Genomic DNA, 21,778 nt, shown 5'->3' with positions numbered 1-21,778 from the left:
GTAAGTGTCAGATTTGCAAGGGAGAAAAGATAGGATCAGAAATGGAAACATTATTAATTACCCAATCAACTTTCTACTCTAAATGGAAATAGCCATTCATAAATCCCCTTTATGAGTTTAAGGGTAAATGCGCAAACCATTTTGTTCAGCACATCAGGCCCCTAGCTAGAATAAATAAAACCCAAGGCCACTGTGTTGAAGCAAAGAAATTATTTTAATCTGTCCATTTTATTACAGTATCCAAGATAAGGACATGTTACTGAAAGGACATGCAAATCTGACACTTACATGTGTGGAGCATCTCTCCTTGTGGAGGTCCTGAAATATTTGGGGTGAACCGGCATTTCCAGAATAAATGATTTGACAAACGATAGGCCTAGTTTAACATAATGGTTATTTATCTTTTTGCTAACACTTTAATAGTCTTTCTTCACTTTTATCTTCCTATCCTCCATTCTACTAGAAGAAGATTAGGCATGACATGAAGGAGAATGGGGCAGATGTGAACCCCACAGACTTCAGTCTGAAATTACATAGGGCTAAACCACAGAAGGTTGTATTTTATTCATTCATTCAACAAGGATTTGTCGAGAATCTACTATGTTCAAGGATCTCTTTGGGTCCTTGGGATATACCAGGAACAAATAACAAAATCTTTGCCCATGAAGCTTACACTCTACTCACAATGACTCTTTTGCCTATAGCATAAAAAGAAAATTAACTTGAACAACTCTATGGTAGGAAAAACTATAACTTCTCTGGCCTCATTTGAGAATAAATAAGAAAATCTAGTTAACACAACGGCTCTCTGGGTCCTTTTTAATGACTTTAGATTTCAGATAGATGAAATTTAATAAGTCTTTGAATCCAGCTCCTGAAAGGTAAGCTCACTAAACAGACCCCTGTGAGCTTCCAGAGAGCTTCTAGACAGCTACATTCATCCATGCACCTTTGTGCTCTCTTTGTAAAGGGTTTTAAGTAAAAGGAAGGAAACAGTTTTAAGTGATGAGAGGTAGAAAGCTAAGAGTCACGCAAAGAAAGAAATCAAAATACACTGTCAAGTGCATTGACACTAAAGTTCATGGAAAGTACATTTTAGCATCTGATGAATAAACCATTTTGGGCTTCATGGCATTCCTCCATGAAGAGTTCATTGAGAAACACTACATTCCATGAACAAAGAGTATTGTGTTTGTTTTCAAGGTGCCACTTAGCTTTGAAAGCATGTAGCTAATATCTTGCCTGTGGTATCCAACAGGCAGGTGTAAGAAGCGCAAACATTCCTCAGGTTTTAAAAATAGCAGTATATTATAACTTGGAAGACAAGTCTAACATACTAAAAGCCATAGATCAGTAGATTCTATTTAAAATAGAACTTCCTCAGTGCTGAAGTGGCTTCAAACATACCATTGTGCAAAATCAGATTAAATGTTTCCCAGAGATCTTCATGATTGTCCCTTCTGCCAAGTGCTTTCCTTTGAAAAAAATACATACAGACTAAAAGAAAAATAAAAGTGTATTTTGCCGAAAAGATCATTCTTACTACCTTAGGCTTATAAAAAGCTTATACTTGTCAAACTTACATATTTGATCCTTACAACAATCCCTGGAGACAGGTGGGGTACGTAGCATTACCATTTCACAGATGAGAAATTAAGACAGTAGGGTTGTCTTATACAGTTGTACATGCTGCTCACTGCACAAAGACTCCCAGTCAAGCAGGCCAGTGGGCACGAGGCTACATCCACCTAGAGAAAGGAGTACCTTTCTCTCATTTGCATAAGTAGCCCCATTTACTTTCCACTAGCCCTATTTACCATGAGCTCATAGAGTGGGCCCCCAGATGATGTCTCTCTCTAATTGCACAAGGGCACAGCACAGGCTGGTGAAAACTGTTTCCCAAGGCCCCCCAAAACTACTTTTAATGGGGAAAGCACAATGATTGGAATCCAGGTCTACCGACTCCCAGGTCATGACTTTGAATAACTTTGGTGAAAATTCTCACAGCAAATGGATCTATTGACTTCTTAGAAATAGTCACATAGCCCTTCCCAGGGATCTCTGAAGGACTGCTTTGTGAGTGGAAAGAATGGAAGCGTAGTGTTGTCCATGGTGTTAACAGTCCCACCACTAGGCCTTGACTCTGCAAACAGTCACCTACACTTTCTCCAGCCCTACCTTCCAAAATATCCTCCTCAGTCCTTATTCACTATGTGTCAGGCACTTTACTAAGTTTTTTTTTTTTTTTTTGAGGAAGACCAGCCCTGAGCTAACATCCATGCTAATCCTCCTCTTTTTGCTGAGGAAGACCGGCTCTGAGCTAACATCTATTGCCAATCCTCCTCCTTTTTTTTTTCCCCCCCAAAGCCCCAGTAGATAGTTGTATGTCATAGCTGCACATCCTTCTAGTTGCTGCATGTGGGACGCAGCCTCAGCAGAGCCAGACAAGTGGTGCGTCGATGCGCACCCGGGATCCGAACCCGGGCCGCCAGTAGCAGAGTGCGTGCACTTAACCGCTAAGCCACGGGGCCGGCCCATTTACTAAGTATTTTATAAGAATTATACCAGATCCCAACTGAATGCAGCTACATAAGTGACCTCAGCTATAACACACGGCACATAAAAACCACTCAGCCAACCCACAGAATTGTGAGAATTAAAAGTCTATCACTGGTTTAAGCCACTAAGCTTTGGGGTGATTTGTTACATGGCAGTAGACAACTGAAACACGGTTATGTTCTCACCCTACCACACATCAAAGCTATACCCTTGTATCAGGCACAATGGGTCCACAATGATGACAAAAAGGATCTGAGATTGGATAAAGAGCACAGTAAAGGTGATTCTGAAACACTGTATTCCCTCCATAATCATCTGAGTGCCTATTATGTGCAAAGCAGCACAGCCTGGTGATTGGGGTGTGGGCTTTGGATTTAGATGTTTTGAAATCCTGGCTCTCCACCTGTTAGCTCTTGGCACTTGGAAAAGTTGCTTAACCATCTCTGATTCTCAGTTTCTTCAGGCTGTGAAATGGAAGTCAATCATAACTACTTCCTGAGGCTGCCGGGAGGAGTAAACATGATATATGGAAAGCACTTCCTGGGAGACTCCTATTCACGCTTCAGCCATCATTTCACAAATGCCACTTCTTCAGCGATGCCTTTCCTAACGACCACAGCAGGCCTCCCTGCTGTTTTCAGTCACAGCACCGTGAACTTTCCCTGTGTAAGTACACATGATCAATCGGAATTACGTGTTCATTTGTTGATCATTTATCAATGTCGGTCTCACCCACTAGAGACCATCAGCTCCATGGGAAGAGGGCCTCTGTTGTGCCCTTCAATGTTTTTCTGGTACCTAGCACAGAGCTTGGCATACAGAAGAAAAGTTATCTATAAAGACCTATTGAATGAAAGAAAAGCATTTAGCCCAGAAGCTGCCACATGCCAAGTACTCTCTGAATGACAGCCTGGCACTGGGCTACACGCTTCTGCAGGACTGAGTCCCGCCCTGAAGAAGCTTCGAGTCTAATGAGGGAAAAAGACACATGCAGAAATAACTCTCCAACACTGTAGAAGACAGTGAGGCCTGGACACACCGCCCCTCGAGTTCGGAGAAGCCAGAGATCGCCTCTCTATGAGGACAACCCAGAAAGGCTTTCTAAAAGACCAGTGGCATTAGAGCATCCACATTCCAAAGTGCCATACCTAACAAAAAATGGAGTGTTGGCTGGTCCTTTTCTGGGCCCAGAAGCGTGGCCTAAGGCAAAGTCTACACCAGATCCGTAACTCATTCTTTCATTGATTTATTCCTTCATCATTCATCAGATTTATCTTGAGCATGTAGTGGGTGCCAGGCACTATTCTAGATACTGGAGATCATTGAAAAATTCAGCAAGCCAACATTCCCCCCAAAATAGGCCTCCATGGCAACACCATGTTAACCAAAGTCCTACTCACTCCTTTGTGACCTGGGCCCCCAAATGCATCACCTCCTCTAATGGAGGTCAGGTCTTATCACCTAAATAAGTACCTTCCTTCCCCAACATCTGCCTCAGTTTGGCTTCTGGGTTGCATACGAAGTGCATTGCTCAGTGGCTCCTGCCTAAGGCAAATGACAATTCTTGCAAATCTTGCTTAAGAATGTGAAAGCTGAAGGGGAACCTAAAAGACCTTCTGATACAATACTCTTATCTTAGACATGCAGAAACTGAGGCCTCAAGAGAAGATGACCTTGGAGCAAGATCATCAGTGAACTAATAGCAGAGCCAGACTAGAGTCCGAGGGTCCCACCTCCCAGGCCTGGGTGCTTTCGATTTTCCAAAGAAATTTCCCCTTCTCCTACTACCACGAGCCACAGTCCTAGGAGGAGCCTTTGAGATAAAGAGGGTCCCTGAATACTGAGGCCAGGGTGCACAGCTGTAGTAGTACAAACCACAGTTTAGAGCGCTAAGCATTGGTCACTGTGATAAGCACTTTACAGGAATTATCTCATTTGAATCCTCACAATAACCCTTTGAGTTGGTACTGTTATTTTCCCCATTTCACAGATTACAAAACTAAGGCACAGAGAGGGTAAGCAATCTGCCCAAAGTCCCACAGCTGTTTAATTAAAGAGACAGTGGTGAGGCGGTGCAACAATAATGCCGAGTAAACTAGGATGATGGCTTCAACGCCTCCCACTAGCTTTTAAGGGGTCAATGACGTACTAGAACGATTACCAAGTCATCTGCAACCTCAACAGGGCTCCAGAACTTGGGTTCCCCGCGACCCTCCCCCAAAACCCTCTCCCTTCAGGTGGGGCAGGATGTGAACGCGATGCCTCGCATGGAGCCTTCTCCTTCATCGTGGAGGGGAGCCTTGGAGGAAATCCACTTCCACCCTCACCCCGCACATCCCTGGGGCGAAACCCGCAGCTGGAGGGAGAGCTGGTCGGTGCGGACTTCCGCGTGGGCAGAGGAGAGGAGAGCGGAGGAGAGGAGGGAAGAGGGGAGGAGAGAGCTGCAGACGGCCGGGCCGGCGGAGGCAGCGCGGGAGGACGCGAGCCCCGGCCGGGCCAGGGCGGGGCGGGTACCTTTCGGAGGTAGCTGGCGACCACCTGCTCGAAGGGGTACTTGTACACCTGGTGCACGTCCACCGTGACCCCCATGCCCGCGCGCCCGCCGCGCCTCCGCCAGCGCCGCACCGCGCCGCCCCAGCTCTGCCCCGGGCCGCAGGCGTCCACACCCAGGCGGCCAAAGAGGCGCGGGGTTTTTTCTCCTCCTTTTTCAAACTTCCGAAACTTTATTGGCCGCTTGGAGAACAGACAGTCGGCCACGCCCCCGCCCCCTTCCGCCGACGTCCTGTGTGGGCGGCGGGGCGCGGGAGCGGGGGAGGCGCGCCCCGGCAGGGATGCCCCTGCACTGGGTCCTGCGCGCCCTGGCCCGGGCCGTCTGCGGCCCCGGCGCGTCTGGAGACCCCAATGTCTGTGGCCGAGAGCCGCCACGCCACGCCCTGGAGACTTGGACCTGGGGACTTGTGCTTTTCTGTCTTCATCTCGCCTGCAGCCACGGAGTGAGCCTTTAAGCCGCTCTTGGCAGCGCTAAGACAAGTAATAATAAATGTGTAAACTACCCGCCCTCTAAGTCTAGGAGTTGTAATATAAGCTTCTTCCATGTTGCTGAGTCTGGTGTGACAAAGGCCAAAACCACATACTCACACGACCAGGCAGCTGCCTCTGAGGCTGGGTCTCAAGTACAGTAAAAGTTGCCCCTGACAAGAGATTCTCACATTGAGGTATATGGGGTAACTCTTCAGGTTCAAAACTGATTTGGCTTGAACTAAAATGCCTGACTTATGGCCTATCAAACATACGTTGTACTTCTACTTGACCACTGAAGTAAAGGATATGCTTTCTTAAGGTAAGAACACGTGCTTCCCCTCCTAAGCCCTATTGGAAATGCCCTATTGGTAATGCCCGGATTAGTCCCTTTCTTGACATCACGGTCACATTGACCTGCTAATTTGCAACTGGATACCTCTTTGAAACTTTGATGAAAATGTATCCTGGGTGTGTTTAATGTATGTTCTTTGTTCTAAAAAGATATAAGACTGTGCTGAAAACCATGCTTCTTCGAACGCTTTCTAAGGTCTTCCCATGTCCTCACTCTGGCTCAAGTAAACTCACCTTATTTCTCTTATCTATAGAATGATTATTGGTTATTTTGCGTTGACACCCCTATCACCTAGGAGTGTCCAGGAAATGAAGAGGCGTGGTTTAGCGTCTCTGACTCCATAGGGAAATTCCTGTGCTCATTCAAGTTTAAACACCACGGAGCAAGGAACAAAGGGGTACCAAAAGGATCTTGAGCATTCTTCACTTGACTCTGGATTTTATGAGAAAGAGCAAATGTATCCATATCTTCAGTGTTATTCAACGTATCATTTACTGAGCACCTACTGTGTGCCGAGCACTGTGGTAGCGCTGGATTCAGCAGTAAGTAAAGCGCAATGCCTGCTGTCATGTAGGATGAGTGAGCTGGGTGATTTTATTACCAAATTCACTCCACTTGGGTGGGACTCCAACCCACATTCAGAGGCGCTCTGAGGAGAGACCCATGGGTGCGCCTCGTACTCACAATCTGTCCCCTCTCCAGAGGGTTCTTTTCTGTTCGATATCATGGATTTGAAATGAAACCCAAGCTGAGCGTTCAGCAGCACAAGCTTTTATTCAATGGCCAAAGAATGGAGAAATGGGAACCAGGTTCACAAATCAACTTCTCAGCTCTTGGGTCGAGTAAGCAGCTGTTATAAGGGGTCGAGATAATGAAGGGGAGGAATATTCGGGGAACGGGGCAGGCTTTCAGGGGGATCAAGGGGGCCACCTCTTTTCTTTCCTTATTTAGTCATATCCTGCCATTGCCGTGGCAGTTGTAAACTGTCATGGTGCTGGTGGGTGTATTATGTAGCATGGAAACGTATTACAATGAGCGTATAATGAGCTGCGGGGTCTATGTCAGGTCAAGTCAGACTGCCCTGTTGCCCTCACCTGATTCTGTCTGGTTTCAACTATATGTCTCAGCCGTCTCCTCCTTCCTCTCTTTGTGGTTTCCTGTAAGCTCAAGAGTGTGTTAGGCTTGTCCTGAGCAGGGTTGTGGTTAATGTCTTATGGGGCCAGGGGCTGGGGTAACTATTTCACATCAAATAAACAAAATAGGGAAATAAGCAGGATAATGGGTTAAAGCATGATTTTAGCTAGGATGAATAAAGAAGGTCTCTGAAGTGGTGACTTTTGCATGGTCTGGCAAAACCCTAGCCTTGGAAAATCCAGCTCTCCACTAACTCACTGTATCACCTAAGCCACTGAAACAGACTGGAGGAAAATATACACCCATTATATCAGGCCTCTTTTTAAATTCATGACCACTAGCCTCCGGCCTTTTAATGGTGCCAGACAAAAACACTACATTTCTCTAATCCACTTACTGTCCCACTCTCCTCCCACCCCAAACCTCCAACACCTCCCTTCCCAGCCTTGTTCTCAGGTGGTTTCCTTGCTTCCTTTTTCACTTAGTAAATAGGAAACGTCTCTCCACTGCATCTCTCTACCCACCTATCCAAATGCCCTGCCTTCTCTCCTGTTCTTGTGGATGAACTGTCAGTGCTTAGTTTAGGGCCAGTCTCTCCCTTTGTCCACTGGGTCCAGTGGTGGGCTGGCAAATGGTTAACAAACAAGCTCTGCTTTAAAACACAAACCAAAACAAGGCCCTGATTTCTAATGGTTGCGATTTCTGTGGTGTAAATACTCCCACCACAGCAAATTTCAAACTACCAACGTGGTGTCGCTCAACGTGGGGTTGGGGAGAGACGCGCAGGAGCACCATTGTTGGCATTTCCACCATCCACGTGCAATAGACATAGCCACAAGAGCATAGATAATGGCAAACGTAGTAAAGTAATGAGGAAGGAATGAGTTCTGAATGCCTATTACCCTTTTTAATATAGTTTAATTGTAAATTTATGTAATTTAATATTTAATAATAGCTGTGTTTAATAACCAGCTGACGGGGTTCAGAACACAGTACCCCAGAATATGGTACCTTGGCATATGGAATATTTTAAGGTGAAGAAGTCTGAGAAACAGCAGAAGCAGACAGGTCTCTCTGACCTCCCCCAGCCCTTCTCCCCTGAAGGAGGTCATAAGACCCTCTTGTGAGGGGTGCCCTGTCTATACCTGGAGGAAAAGAGCATCCTTATCTCCAGAATGAAGAGTCACTGAGAAGAATCTGAACAAGAAGCCTTGCCAAGTTTCCCCCAGTTTGCTGCAAGTACCTCATACCCTTTGTCCCATCATATTTCTCCACAACTGTCCACTCTTCATCAAACCTAGCATAAAAACACTCAGCTTTAACCGTTTCTTCAGGTCTTCATTTCCTCATGAAAGCTCCCATGTCACATAAAACTTACCGTAAGTAAATGTGTATGCTTTTCTGCTGTTAATCTGTCCTTGTCAGTTTAATTTTCAGACCCAGCCAGAGACCCTAAGAGGGTCAAGGAAAACTTTTTCCTCCCCTACACAGCTCTACTGCATCACTAAAAGTTCCTTGTCCCCTTTCCTGTTCAAGGACATCTCTCTAGCCATATTCCCCCTCTTAATTAGATCATCAGTTTTGCCTCTACTGGATCATTCCAACCAGCACACAAGTACACTGTGATTTCCTCTATCTTAAAGAAATTCACTCTTAACCCAAGATCTTCCTCCAGCTCTGTTTCAATTCTATGCTCCATTTTTGCTCCTCGGAAGAGTTGCCTGTAATCTCTTGAACCCATTCCAATCAGTTTGGGCCCCTGTCACTCCACTGAAACTACTGTTGTCAAGGTCACCAATGACCAAATTGCTAAATCCACTAGTTAATTCTTAATCCTCACTTTACTAAACCTGTGGGCAGCATTTCCTTGAAATACTGAATGAGGATTGGAGTGGAGAATTAGGTGCCAAAGTTGTTACATGTTGAGTGTGTATATAAAGCCACTCTACTATATCACCAACCCCTCCTTACAGAAAAAAAACCCACCAGTCTCTGGAGAACTACACAGGCCCAGAAAGGAGAGATGATTTACTTGTGGAGTTTATGGTGTCCCTTATCTGCCTCTGCTACCAGAGAGTAGCTGGAGACTGCGTGTGAAAGAGAAGCCCCCTGCTGGGCTGAACCCTGTGCCCCCACTCCACTCTGACCACTGATTTCTTCCAGAATGTATTCTTGGGCAGCTACTCACCAACTCCTGATTAACTGGCCACAGAAGGCCAAGGTTGTATCCTGAAAGATGAAAGGACCCAGCACCTGTTGGCTCTACTTGAGCAGGGTGGCTGAGTGACTTGTGTAAGAACAAATGCCACCTGCCCATTCCAAGGACACTGGGGCACTCTGAAGGTGGAAATGTGTGCCAGGCTTGACAAGGGAGGCCACTGCCAAGTAACTTTGTGGCTCAGAATCACAGCAAGTTTGTACAACAATAATCTTACTTGCTATGTCCCCAAAGAAGAGAGAAGGAACTGTGAAACAAATTCTCATTGCTTTGAAATTGGGTGGCTTAACTAATCAGGGACTTGAGTTTGGAAGTTTGCTGGCCAACCTTACAAGTTCATGACCCTATTTGGTCTTGAAGATACCAAACTCATCTTTGTATATTGCAGGCGAGGCACAGTGGTTTGAACATAGTAGACATCCAACACATTTTGATGGAATAAATAGATGACTGGCCCTTTATAAATGCCATGAGGTCTAAGTGGACAGAGAGCTTCAGCCCTGACCCTCTCTCCTTGCTCTCTCACCTCTTTGTTTTTCTCACCCTCTTTGTGCTGGTTCAGTTCCCTCTTCTGACTATCCTGACCATCCCTCTATCACTGATATTTTTATCCAATCTTATAATTGTCTATTTATGTAAATTATCCACTGAACTTGTTACCGCCCAGCGTGGGGCCTTCTGCTCGCTGCAAGACATGCCAATAGTCAAGAGGCAAGGTGGTAGGAGAAAAAGGACTTTTTTTATTACAGCTTGCTAGCAAGAGGGAAGATGGCCAATTAATGTCTGAAAAAAAACATCTTAGGGGGCACAAGGTCTTACAGCAGTTATATAGGCTGGTGGGTTCTTGGGGAGGGGGTTAGGAATGTTGACCTTCTGGTCTTACAGACTGGGAGTGCCACACCAGATCTTTCAGTTTTTTTGATGATGGCTATTAGCATAGATTCTCTGTTGAGGGGTCATCACATTCCTAAGGAACTCAAAAGAACAAAGTTATCATCTTATCACAGCTGGGAGGTACATGCACAAGCAGGGGTCATAAAATCAACATAGCATTTAGATCTCCTGGAAGGTTCATATCCAGCTGGGTTAGTTAGTCAGAGGTCATTCAAAGTTACATTAGAGTTTCTTTTCTACAACATGGCTTCCCTCATGTCAACCTTGTCTTGAGCCAGTATCAAACTGTGAGGTTCTCCAGACTAGAGGGAATGGTGTGTTATTCACTCTTCCCTATCCAGTACTGAGTAGGAAAAACCTCAGTCCTCTTCCTGTATTTCTCCTTTATTTTCACACTACTACCACATTCACAACACTTCTGACACTAGATGTGGGGGTGGGTTTCCCCACACCAAGAAATTCTGTGACACCAGCTGGGTGTCCTACAATTTAATTCAATTCTGACACTATCTACCTGGAGATAGCATCAGATCCTATAGGTTAATGGCACAGCCCCACAAGTCTGCCCACCCCACTTCGGTTGCCAGTCACAAGTACAAGTTGTTACCTTTTCTTCTGACTGATGGGCTATAAATCAGAGGTCCCCACGACCTGCTCCTTGGTTCAGTTAATTTGCTAGAGCAGCTCACAGAACTTAGGCAAACAGTTTACTTACTGTTTATCAGTTTATTTTAAAAGGATATGATAAAGGATACAGATGAACATCCAGATAGAAGAGCTACAGAAGGGCAAGGTATGTGGGAAGGGGTGCAGAGCTTCCATGCCCTCTCCAGGTTTGCCACTCTCCCAGCACCTCCACGTGTTCACCAACCAGGAAGTTCTCCAAACCCTATACTTTTGGGATTTTTATGGAGGCTTCATGTAGTCATGATTGATCATTAACTCCATTTCTGGCCCCTCTCCCCTCTCTGGAGGATGGGGGCGTGGGGCTGAAAATTCCAAGCTTCTAGTCATGGCTTGGTCTTTCTGGTGAGCAACCCCTATCAAGGAGCCCAACCAGAGGTGCCTCATTAGAACAAAAGACACTCCTATCACCCAGAAAGTTCCAGAGGATTTAGGAGCTTAGTATAAGGAACGAGGATCAAAAATCAAATATTAGAACAAAAGATGCTTCTAGTGCTCTTATCACTTAGGAAATTACAAGAGTTTTAGGAGCTCTGTGCCAAGAAGGGGAAAGGAGAGATGGGGCAGACCTATATATATTTTTTTTTTCTATTATTTCACAAGTGCCTAGCAAAATGCCTGGCACATAGTATATGTTGAATAAATTTATGAGTGTACCTAACATAGAATATGACCTTGAGCAAGTTCTGAAGCTGGGTTCTGAGGGTTATTGTAAATATTCAATAAGATTACCTTTGACCTTGTTATAAAAAGAAGTTAAGCTTGTCAATTTGCTGTTTTCCTGTTTAAACTGAGGGTAACTCAAGGGTCACAAGGATTTATGAGCTTGTTTTACAGAAGAAAGAATGCCTGCAAGGATCACCAAGTAAGCAGCCCCCAGCTGCCACTGATGCCCAGGGGCTTATCGGGAGTGAAAGAAACACAGATTACCTTTTTGTTTCTCCAAAACTCCTCCCACCACACCCCTTAGCTCTATAAAACCCCCTGCCCTCTTCTCTTGTTAAGGCAGATTTGAGAGAACCCGTGCTCCCACCTTCTCGTTTAGGCCAATTAGAATACACCTTAATCCATCTCCAAGCACCAATGTCTCACTGTTTGTCTTACTGCGTGTTGGGCACACAAACTTGAGATTAAAAGGTTCAGTATCAGTTCCTTCCTGTCCCTGCACCTCAGTTTCTCCATCAACAAAATGACCAAGTGGGCCAAGATTATCTCTAAACTCCCTTCTAGCTCCCTGAGGTTTCAGATGTGGGCTAGATGCCAGGGCAGGCAGGATATAGTTACTGAAACCAAGGCACACAGCAGGAATTTGCAGGGAGAACAAGGCAAAATCTCAGAACAGTTCACAATGTCAGGGTAAGTGAGACCTGTGGCATCATTGAACCAGACTTCTCTTCCCCCAGTTACAGATGAGATTGATCAGACAGTCAAAGGAAGTTCAAGAAGTATAATCGGGCAGAGAGGAAATATTTTAGGGCAAGAAGCCAGCAGGCCATCATACCATCCAACATTACAGAGGACCTAGAAAGTATATCAAATCCCAATGCCTAGCAAAAGAAATATGTAAAATATCTCGTATTACACAAGTAAGTATGAGTGCTAAGGAGAAAAAATAAAGTGAGGAAGGAGGATGAGAAGTGGGGCTGGGGCAGAGGGGACGCCCTCCCTGACAAAGTGACATTTAAGTAGAAGAGTTGAAGGAAGAGAGGGAACAAGACATGCTCTTATTTGGGGGATGATCGTTCCAGACAGAGAAAGTGGCAAGTTCAAAGGCCCTGAGACAGCATTTCTTCGCCTGGTGTGTTTGAAAACTGTGAGGAGGCCAGTGTGGCTGGAACAAAGTCCTGGGAGATAAGGTCAGAAAAGTAACAAGGATCTAGGTCACATATAGTATTCTAGGCCCGTGTGAAGATTTTGGCTTTATCTCTGTGTAGGATGGGAAGCTATTGAAAACTTTGACCTGGGGAGAGACGTGCTCTGAACTCTGTATTTTAACAGAATCACTCTGGCTAGTAATTATGGAGAAGTGACTGTGGGGAGGCAAGGGGAAGAAAGAAACCAATTAGGAGGCTATTGCAATAATCTGGACAAGAGATGTTGATGGTGAGACCATAGTGATGTCAGTGGAGGTGGGGAGAAGTTTTTAGATTCTGGTTCTATTGTGAAGGTAGAAATAGCAAAATGTACTGAAAGATGAGAAGTGGGATGTGAGAGGGGAGGCAAGGATGACCCTAAGGATCATACTTTCTCACCATGGAGAAAGCCTGCCTGACTACAGCAGGAAATAAAGTCAGATGTATTCGTTTCCCAGAGCTGTCATAACACAGTACCACAAACTAGGTGGCTTAAACAACAAAAATTTATTGTCTCACAGTTCTGGAGGTTAGAAGCCCAAGATCAAGGTGTCAGCAGGGTTGGTTCTTTCTTAGTGCTGTGAGGGAGAATCTGTTCCTCAGGCATTCCTTAGCTTGTAGATAGTGTTCTCCCTATGTCTTCACATCGTCTTCCCTCTATGCATGTCTGTCTCTGTGTCCAAATTTCCCCTTTTTATAAGGACACCAATCATATTGGATTAAGACCCACTCTAATGACCTCATCTGTTATAGGCTGAATTATGCCCCCTCAAAAGTCATATGTTGAGGTCCTAACCCCTAGGCCTCCAGAATGTGACAGTGTTTGGAGATAAGGCCTTTAAAGAGATAATTAAACTAAAATGAGGTCATATGGGTGGGCCCTAATCCAATAGGACTAGTGTCTTGATAAGAATCGATTAGGACACAGGTATGAACAGAGGGAAGACCATGTGAAGACAGAGAGAGGAGACACCCACCTGCAAACCAATGAGACAGGCCTCAGAAGAAACAGCACCTTTTTTTTGTAGGATTAGAAGATGTGGTATATATGATTTTATATCCCTTTGTCATGTTCTTTAACAATTTGAAAGCATTATCTTCGAAAATATGATTTTAATGATATTAATTATATTCTATTATATGAATGAACCATAATTTTAAATTATGGTTTTTTAATATTATTTTTTATATTATAACTATTGCTGTCATGAAAATCCTTGTGGGTAAATTTTTTCAGCATGTTTTATTGCTTTTGTAGAACAGAGTCCTAGAAGTCTTGGATAAAATGATAGGACTGTTTGTGTGTGTGTGTGTGTGTGAGAGGAAGATTGGCCTGAGCTAACATCCATTGCCGATCTTCCCCTTTTTGCTGAGGAAGAGTAGCCCTGAGCTAACGCCTGTGCCCATCTTCCTCTATTTTGTATACGGGATGCCTCCACAGCATGGCCCGGTGAGTGGTGTGTTGGTCCACATCAGGGATCCGAACTTGCGGACCCCAGGCCGCCGAAGCAGAGCAGGCAAACTTAACCACTACACCACAGGACCGGCCCCGATAGGACAGTTTTTAAGGACCATTTTAACCCTGTCAACACCTGATCTTAGACTTCTAGCCGTGGGAACTGTGAGGAAATAAGTTTCTGTTGTTTAAGCCACCCAGTCTGTGATACTTTGTTATGGTAGCCCTGGCAAACTAATATATCATCTTAACTTGATCATCTGCTAAAATTCTCTTTCCAAATGAGGTCACATTCACAGGTGCTAGGGGTTAGGACTCTAACATCTTTTGGAGGACATAATTCAGCCCACAACACCAGACATAAACAGGCAGAGGGAAAGATGAAGAGAGAGTCTCCAGATCTCCAGTTCTAGTCCCTGAATCCCACGATTTGCCCTGTTTACTGCAGCTCCTTCTTGAATTTTCTGAGCTTCTCCAGGATCCTTCCTTGTGTGTTTAACTTGATTCGAGTTGAGTTTTCTATCACTTTCAACTGAGACTCCTACCTAAGGTGATGTAGAAGAAAAATTTAGCTGTTGTGAGTTCATATGCCAGAGGAAAAAAAGGAAAGAAAAAAGAACTCTTTATTGCCAGGTCTTTTTCCATTTCCAAATCAACCCGGCTCCTGAGACCTTTGAAAGTTGAGCTGCCTTTCACATTTATATTTTCAACTCTGTTCTTACTCTTTTCACCTTGATTGTTTAGAAATCCAATAAGAATTTTATTCATTTTGTTAGCTTGGTGAAATTGCATCCTTTAAGGCCAATTTACTCCACAATGTTAGTACAAAGGGGAAATTTTCTTTGTAACAGCAGTAGCAATTAATGGCCTGCATTTTAAAAGAATCTATTTAAGATATTTCTTGTCTGGGAAGACCAATTTTAAAAGACTGATCTCACACCAGACTGAAGACCAGAAATTACTGAAGGGTAGTTGTGGTCGTAATACTGAGAAGAAGAAGAAGAAAACCAAAGGCACACAGAGAGAATTTCAAATGAAGTGCAACTTAGAAAGCTAAGGGGTAACATATTCAGACTCAGTGTGAAAAAGTTTACCAAGTCTTTTCCCTTCCCACATATTTTTCTAGGGGAAGAAGGTGTGAGCAGGAAGGTACTGGAGAGTTGGAATGGGTCAAGGGGAAGCAGAGGGAAGAGAAGGGGCGGAGAAGGAGGCAACCATGAAGGGCCCCCGACAAAGGAAGAGTGAATTGAGGAAGAAATAATGAACTTATCTTTGCTTTGAGTTAAGTTATTACATTATTTTTCTCAAAGGACTCTCTGACTGATGAGATCAGTAATGAGAATGTTATCAGTCAGTGACATACCACCCAAGAATAATGACAGCTGCCAAATATTAAATCCATTCCCAACTGCAAAGTGATTGCAGTCCAAAGGGCTTTATATATTCAGTCTTAGCAACAATCTGAAGAAGTGGCATTTGTCTTAGACTGGGTTCCCTGGAAACAGACTTTGAGACAAGAAGTTATATGCAGGAGAATTGGAGGTGCTTTTGGGAGATACACCCATAAGAAAGTGAAGAATGCAAGATTGGGCAAAGAAATAATCTGCCCTAAAATTTGGTTCCCAATTGAGTCCTCAGCCAATCCTATAGGAAGCTCTGGCACTGGGTGGCCCCCACTGAGGCAAGGGGTCTGGGTGAGGCAATTCCCTTGTAGTGGAGAAAGGATTTGGGAGGAGCACTACCACATCCATTACCATTATTATCTATAGTTTACAGATGAATAAACTGAAGCTTGGAGAGGTTAATTAACTCATCCAAAGGCAGTAGAATCCAGTCTCTTACAAATTTTTACCTGCAAGGGTATAAACTAATAGAGTCATTGGAGGAAAACTAGGATGATTTGAAGGCAGAACACACAAGAGTGTCCAGATTAAAGGCATTTTGATGTTTCTTTTTTTTTTTTTTTGTGAGGAGATCAGCCCTGTGCTAACATCTGCCAATCCTCCTCTTTTTTTGCTGAGGAAGACTGGCCCTGGGCTAACATCCATGCCCATCTTCCTCCACTTTATAAGGGGTGCTGCCACAGCATGGCTTGCCAAGCAGTGCATCGGTGTGCGCCCAGGATCCAAGCTGGTGAACCCTGGGCTGCTGCAGGGGAGCGAGCGCACTTAACCACTTGCGCCACCGGGCCTGCCCCATTTTGATGTTTCTTTTTTTTTTTTTTAAAGATTTTATTTATTTTATTTTTTGCCCCCAAAGCCCCAGTAGATAGTTGTATGTCATAGCTGCACACCCTTCTAGTTGCTGTATGTGGGACTCGGCCTCAGGATGGACAGAGAAGTGGTGCCTCGATGCGCACCCGGGATCCGAACCTGGGCCGCCAGCATCGCAGCGCGCGCACTTAACCACCAAGCCACAGGGCCGGCCCCATTTTGATGTTTCTAAAGAAAAAATAAGCCAATCAAAAGAGATGTCGGTGACTTATGAAAGCATGAGAAGATAAAATTCAAGAAGTAAACATACATATTGGAGAACTTACCGCTAGAAATAGATGATTCATGTAAGTACTTTGAATAATTCTTTCCTCACTGGAAAAATTATTCTTTCCCTAAAATGGTCACATCAAGATTAACCTAAGTCATCAAGCAACTGCCTGATTCCCATCTTTGTGTGCTCACCAAGCAGGCTGATCTTACAATAAGAGCATTTCTAATTGGTGTGGTAGTGATGTCTCAGAGCAAATAAAGTGGTTCGTGATTTTGCTTTAGCTTCCCAATAGCTTAAATGACTGTTGTGGATGATGCTATGCAGTGGTTGTGTGTACTTGGTTACCCCACGTCTACCCCTAAGACATGGACCCTCTCTTAGTTACGGATGAGATAAAACAGATGCTGAGCATGCAAGTCAAAGGGTTAATTCCAGGGATGTAACAAATTTACCTATGTCACATCACCCTAACCTTATCCTTACATGTGACCAGGCATAACAGACTTGCTTTTTTTACTATAGTTATTACCATTGTGTTACATATGGTGACCAGAAGGCTAGGCCAGCCTGTAGTTTCTGCGTGAAATAACATTCCAGTGATGCTCTCAGAGTCTCCCTGGGACAACCGATTAAACAACTGTTAAAGGATAGGGAGATTATTCTTAGTCCTCCTACGATGCTAATTAGCCTATCAACAGCTGCTTCCCTAACCTCAGAGCTAGAATAAAGAGGAAGCTTAAATACCAATTTCTCTGGGCACAAATCTTAAAAGATTGACTCATGTACCACGACATAGGATACCAACCAGCCAAAAGATGCCCCATGACCTGGAAATGAATGATGAATATCACAGCTTATAATTAGTCAACAGTGGACCCCAGAAGAAAAAGCTAATCTAGACCTTCCCTCTAGCACTCCTGGGACTAGATGGAGTCCGTGGTCATGTTGACAAGAGAGAAGTCAATTAAACAAGAAAAAACCGGTTGTGCTAGTTTCTGGGACAAGAATTTCTAGGACTCTGGAGGCCTATGTAAGGTGAATAAATAATTCTTTGGTAGTTCTATTTACTATCCATTCTTTCTACTAGTATTTATTAAGCATCTTCTGTGCACCTGGCACAGAACACATTAGAACACAAAGAAAAGTAAGATATGGTTCTCTCTTCAAATGGAATTGTTGGTTGTTTACTCTGCATTCATTCTGCCCTTCTGTCTTCAAAATAGAACCCTGTTTTCCTTCAGGTTTTCACCCCACCCCCGGCTTCAGAAGTGGGCCTTATTGGTCCAGGAGTGATCTCCATCGCCAGTAATTGGCAACAGAATGGGCATATGACCCAGTCTGGACCACTGAGACACGAAGAGTTTTACTGCAGCCTTCTGTTAATTAGCTCCCCCTCCCCTCCATATGAACAAGGAAGTGTCCCTAGCTCTGGCAAGCAGACATCCTATGGGTAGACAGTCTTGGTTTGACATCATCCCTGTGATGACAGGAGCCAATAGATGGGAAAATCTGGGCAGTGAACACTGTAGAGCCTCTGCCCAGTCACCCCTAAATACCACACTATTTTCATTGCCCCATATGTGAGCTAACAAATCCACTTCATAGTTCAAGCCGGTTTGAGTTGGATTCTGTTACTTGCAACCTATAGAATCCTAATGGGTAAAAGCTAACAGTCTAAATTTAGCTCCCCTGGAGAGTTATTTTCTAAAATCAAGCCATAGGATAAAATACTCTGCTGGAACTAGATGGCAAATTTCTCAAAGATTGGACTTGGTCTAATATTTCTTTGTATCTCTGGCACCCTACAACCACTGAATGCTGAATCACTCATGCAAATCAGATAAAATAATGTATAAATAAGTTCTCTGGCAGAGGAAATTGCTATTCAAATAAAGTAAGGAAGGAAATAAGGCACTATAGAAGCTCTTCCTAATAATAGGTAACATTTCTTCGGCACTTAATATGTGCCAGGCACTGTTCTTTGCGTAATTGCTTTGAGTAATTTGCATGTATTAACTTATTTAATCCTCACCACAATAGCCAGGTACTGTTATTATCCACAGTTTACAAGTGAAAAGGCTGAGGCACAACACATTTACTCAGATACATATAAGAAAGTTTGCTTGTTTAAGATGAAAATTTTCAGTAGTTAAATAACTAATGACTAATAAAAAATAAAATCCTAAAGTCTCCATGATTTCAACCAATAGGACTTATCTAAGCCAGTTCATAACAGGATTGCGTTTCATCTTCTAGACAGGATGAGGGGGTGAAAATATAGATTTGTTTAGATTTTTACAACACTTTAATATGCTATGTTTTATTTTTTATTTATTTTATTTTTTTATTGAGGTAATGTTGGTTTATAACATTATAATATGCTATGTTGATTTATAGATTCTTGGAAACTTGTTTGTTCATTTTACTGCAGTCTAAAGGTTATTACAGAAGCATTTGATAATCCATGCTATTAGGCCAATCTGTTACCTGTGCCGTCTTACTAAAATGTATCTGCTTGTTAACCTAGATATACCAGGACATGTGTCTGCAGGCCAAAACCCCCAAACTTCTGCTCCATGTCTTTATCTGAAAATCCGTTAATATTCAATGTGTAGTATTTGCTGTTACTTCTTTCAATAAATATCTTTTGGGAGCCTACCACATGCTAGGCAGATTTCTGGGTACTGAAGAAACGTTAATAAACAAAACAGATATAGTTACTGCCCTTAAGGAGCTTATCTTCTAGTGAAAGAAATGGATATTAAACAAATCATCATACAAATAAATACAAAATTACATATTTTGCATTGAAAGAAAAGTAAAGGGACTGCTGAGAAATAATAAAAGGAGTATCTAATTCAGTTTGTGTGTGTGTGCCAAAGGAAGCCCTCCTGAGGAAATGACATTAAAGAGGAGAGCTGAAAGAAAAGAGCAGTAGATATCTTTTGTTATTTTCTTACCCAGCGTCAGTTCACATTCTTCTATAACCATAGCCCAAGTCTTTCTGGAGAGTATTTGTACCCTCTTCCCACATTCACTGCAGTGGTGCTTTGGAGATATTTCTGCCACCCCTCCCTGCTAGGATCGGGACAAGACCTGGACTAAGCCAATCAGTGTATTCCACCTCCGTGGCTAGTGATGCGTTCAGTTGGTTCAGGGATGAGCACATGACCTCTATTAGGCCAATCACAGCAGCAAGGCTCCATGTAGGAGCTTTGGTTTATGCTGTCTTATCCACTGTGCTGAGTATTGTGAAGCTATGAAACTAAAGAAAGGGGATAAGGATGATATAACTGAGAGACAGCTAAATCAGAAATGGATTTTCTTAACATCATTGGAGCTCTAATTTAAACTGTGCCTGACTATATCCGCCAGTGAACTGTCCAGCTATATGACTCACAGTACAAAGCTTTCTGGCTAAAGCCAGCGTGGTAGTCATTAGTACTTGTCATTTTTTTTCTGGTTCTGCTCCTCCTGGACGTCTGATAGGACTACACTTCCCCTCTTCTTTAAGTTAGACGTGAGACTTGACTTGGCCAATGACATGTGAGCAGACTTAATGTATATCACTTCTGGGCGGAAGTCTTTAAGAGCCTGTATGCACCCCGCCATGTTTTCTTCCCCTGCTGTGGCAATCAGATACATTCCAAATGGTGGAGACTCTGTCAACCTAAGATCCTGACTGAGCATGACAGGGAGCAGAGCTCCCCATCGACCAAGATGGAGAAACAAAAGCACGGATGCTTCAGAGTTGCTCTTTATTGCAGCATAACTTAGCCCAAACTGACTTACATCCACCCTTTTTTTTTTTTTAGTTTTTTTTTGTGTGAGGAAGATCCGCCCTGAGCTAACACCTGCCAATCCTCCTCTTTTTGCTGAGGAAGACGGGCCCTGGGCTAACATCTGTGCCCATCTTCCTCCACTTTATATGGGACACTGCCACAGCATGGCTTGACAAGCGGTGCATTGGTACGCGCCCGGGATCCAAACCAGCGAACCCCAGGCCACCGCAGCAGAGCGTACGCACTTAACCACTTGCGCCACCTGGTCGGCCCTCACCCTTTTTAAATTGTGTGTTTCTGTCTTTTGCAACAGAAATAATCCTAACTAATACAATGAGTATAAGGAAGGTGGTGAAAAATAAAACATAAAACATTCATGTGAAAGGAAGGAAGCGAACTGGAGGTTGAAATGGGAAAGACTTGTTTTGAGGTTATTGCAGTGATCCAGGCAGGAGGTGGTGTTGATGGGACTGTGGTGATGGTATGGAACATGCAAAAGAATGAAGAGATTCAAAATATATTTTAGGGATAGAAAATGATAGGAAATAATTTCTCTCTGCCAAGACCCATTACTTTCTCATTTTGACTTTGTGTTTAAAAGGCCCAGGAGCAGCATTAAAAAATTATATGAACTGAGAACTAAGAGACCCCAGTTCTGGAGTTAAGTCAGTTAATAAGTAGGATATGACATTAGACAAGTCCTTTGCCCTCTCAGACCCTCACTTCTTCATCTCTATAAAAGGAAGGGGGAGTTAAACAGGGCGTCTCTACTTTTTCCTTTAAACACTGACATTCTACGGAGCCTGATCATAGGAAGCTACCACATCAAAATATTTCAATGGGATAAGTGTCCCTGGCTCGATTAAGGACATAAAGAATGAATTCTCATAAGACTTTGCCATAGTATAGTCCTTCTGTCAATGGCAAGGGTAAAATGACACCCAGTGGCATAAGAAGGGCTAGAACCTTTTGGTTATGCTTTTGTAATGGTACTTTATTTAACACAAGTGTCTGAAAAATGGCCAAGATGATAGATATATGTGGTATATTGACAGCATGACTCACTCTGATCTGGATTCAGACAGACTCTTCTACATTAAATCTGTTCCCCAAACATAACAAATAAACTAAGATGCAGAAAAGGTACCCAAGCAATATTGGACAAAGAGAACGTCACAGGCCCTTTATCCTAACACTGTTCACTATAGCAGGATTTCCCAAAAGGTGTCTTTAGGTGCTTTTACTTGATACATGGACAAATGTACTTTTAGTAGTGATTTCCCCTGACTTTGTGTTTTATTTACAGAAATCTCCAATAGTTGAATGTTCCCGGCCTCT

At 43.5% G+C, this 21,778-nt stretch overlaps 1 protein-coding gene across 4 annotated transcripts in view; it reads right to left on the bottom strand.

Moving 5' to 3' along the window:
* Positions 1 to 5,225, bottom strand: part of PRELID2 (PRELI domain containing 2) — a 72,575-nt gene extending 67,350 nt beyond the window's left edge. The window contains exon 1 of one of the 4 annotated variants that reach the window (XM_087429611.1): positions 5,074 to 5,225. In XM_087429611.1, coding sequence (XP_087285737.1) covers positions 5,074 to 5,148 — 75 coding nt within the window. In that variant the 5' untranslated portion in view covers positions 5,149 to 5,225. Of the gene's footprint in view, positions 1 to 4,886; positions 5,012 to 5,073 lie in introns of those variants that run through there. The other 3 variants (XM_004420037.3, XM_087429613.1, XM_087429612.1) reach the window with 3 other exon arrangements.
* Between the last annotated feature and the right edge of the window lie 16,553 nt (positions 5,226 to 21,778).

This window comes from Ceratotherium simum, chromosome 4 (assembly GCF_057802395.1).
Source record: "Ceratotherium simum simum isolate JZ-2026a chromosome 4, ASM5780239v1, whole genome shotgun sequence".
In the NCBI taxonomy this organism is placed as follows: Eukaryota; Metazoa; Chordata; class Mammalia; order Perissodactyla; family Rhinocerotidae; genus Ceratotherium; species Ceratotherium simum.
This window is presented reverse-complemented; position numbering and strand designations above follow the sequence as displayed.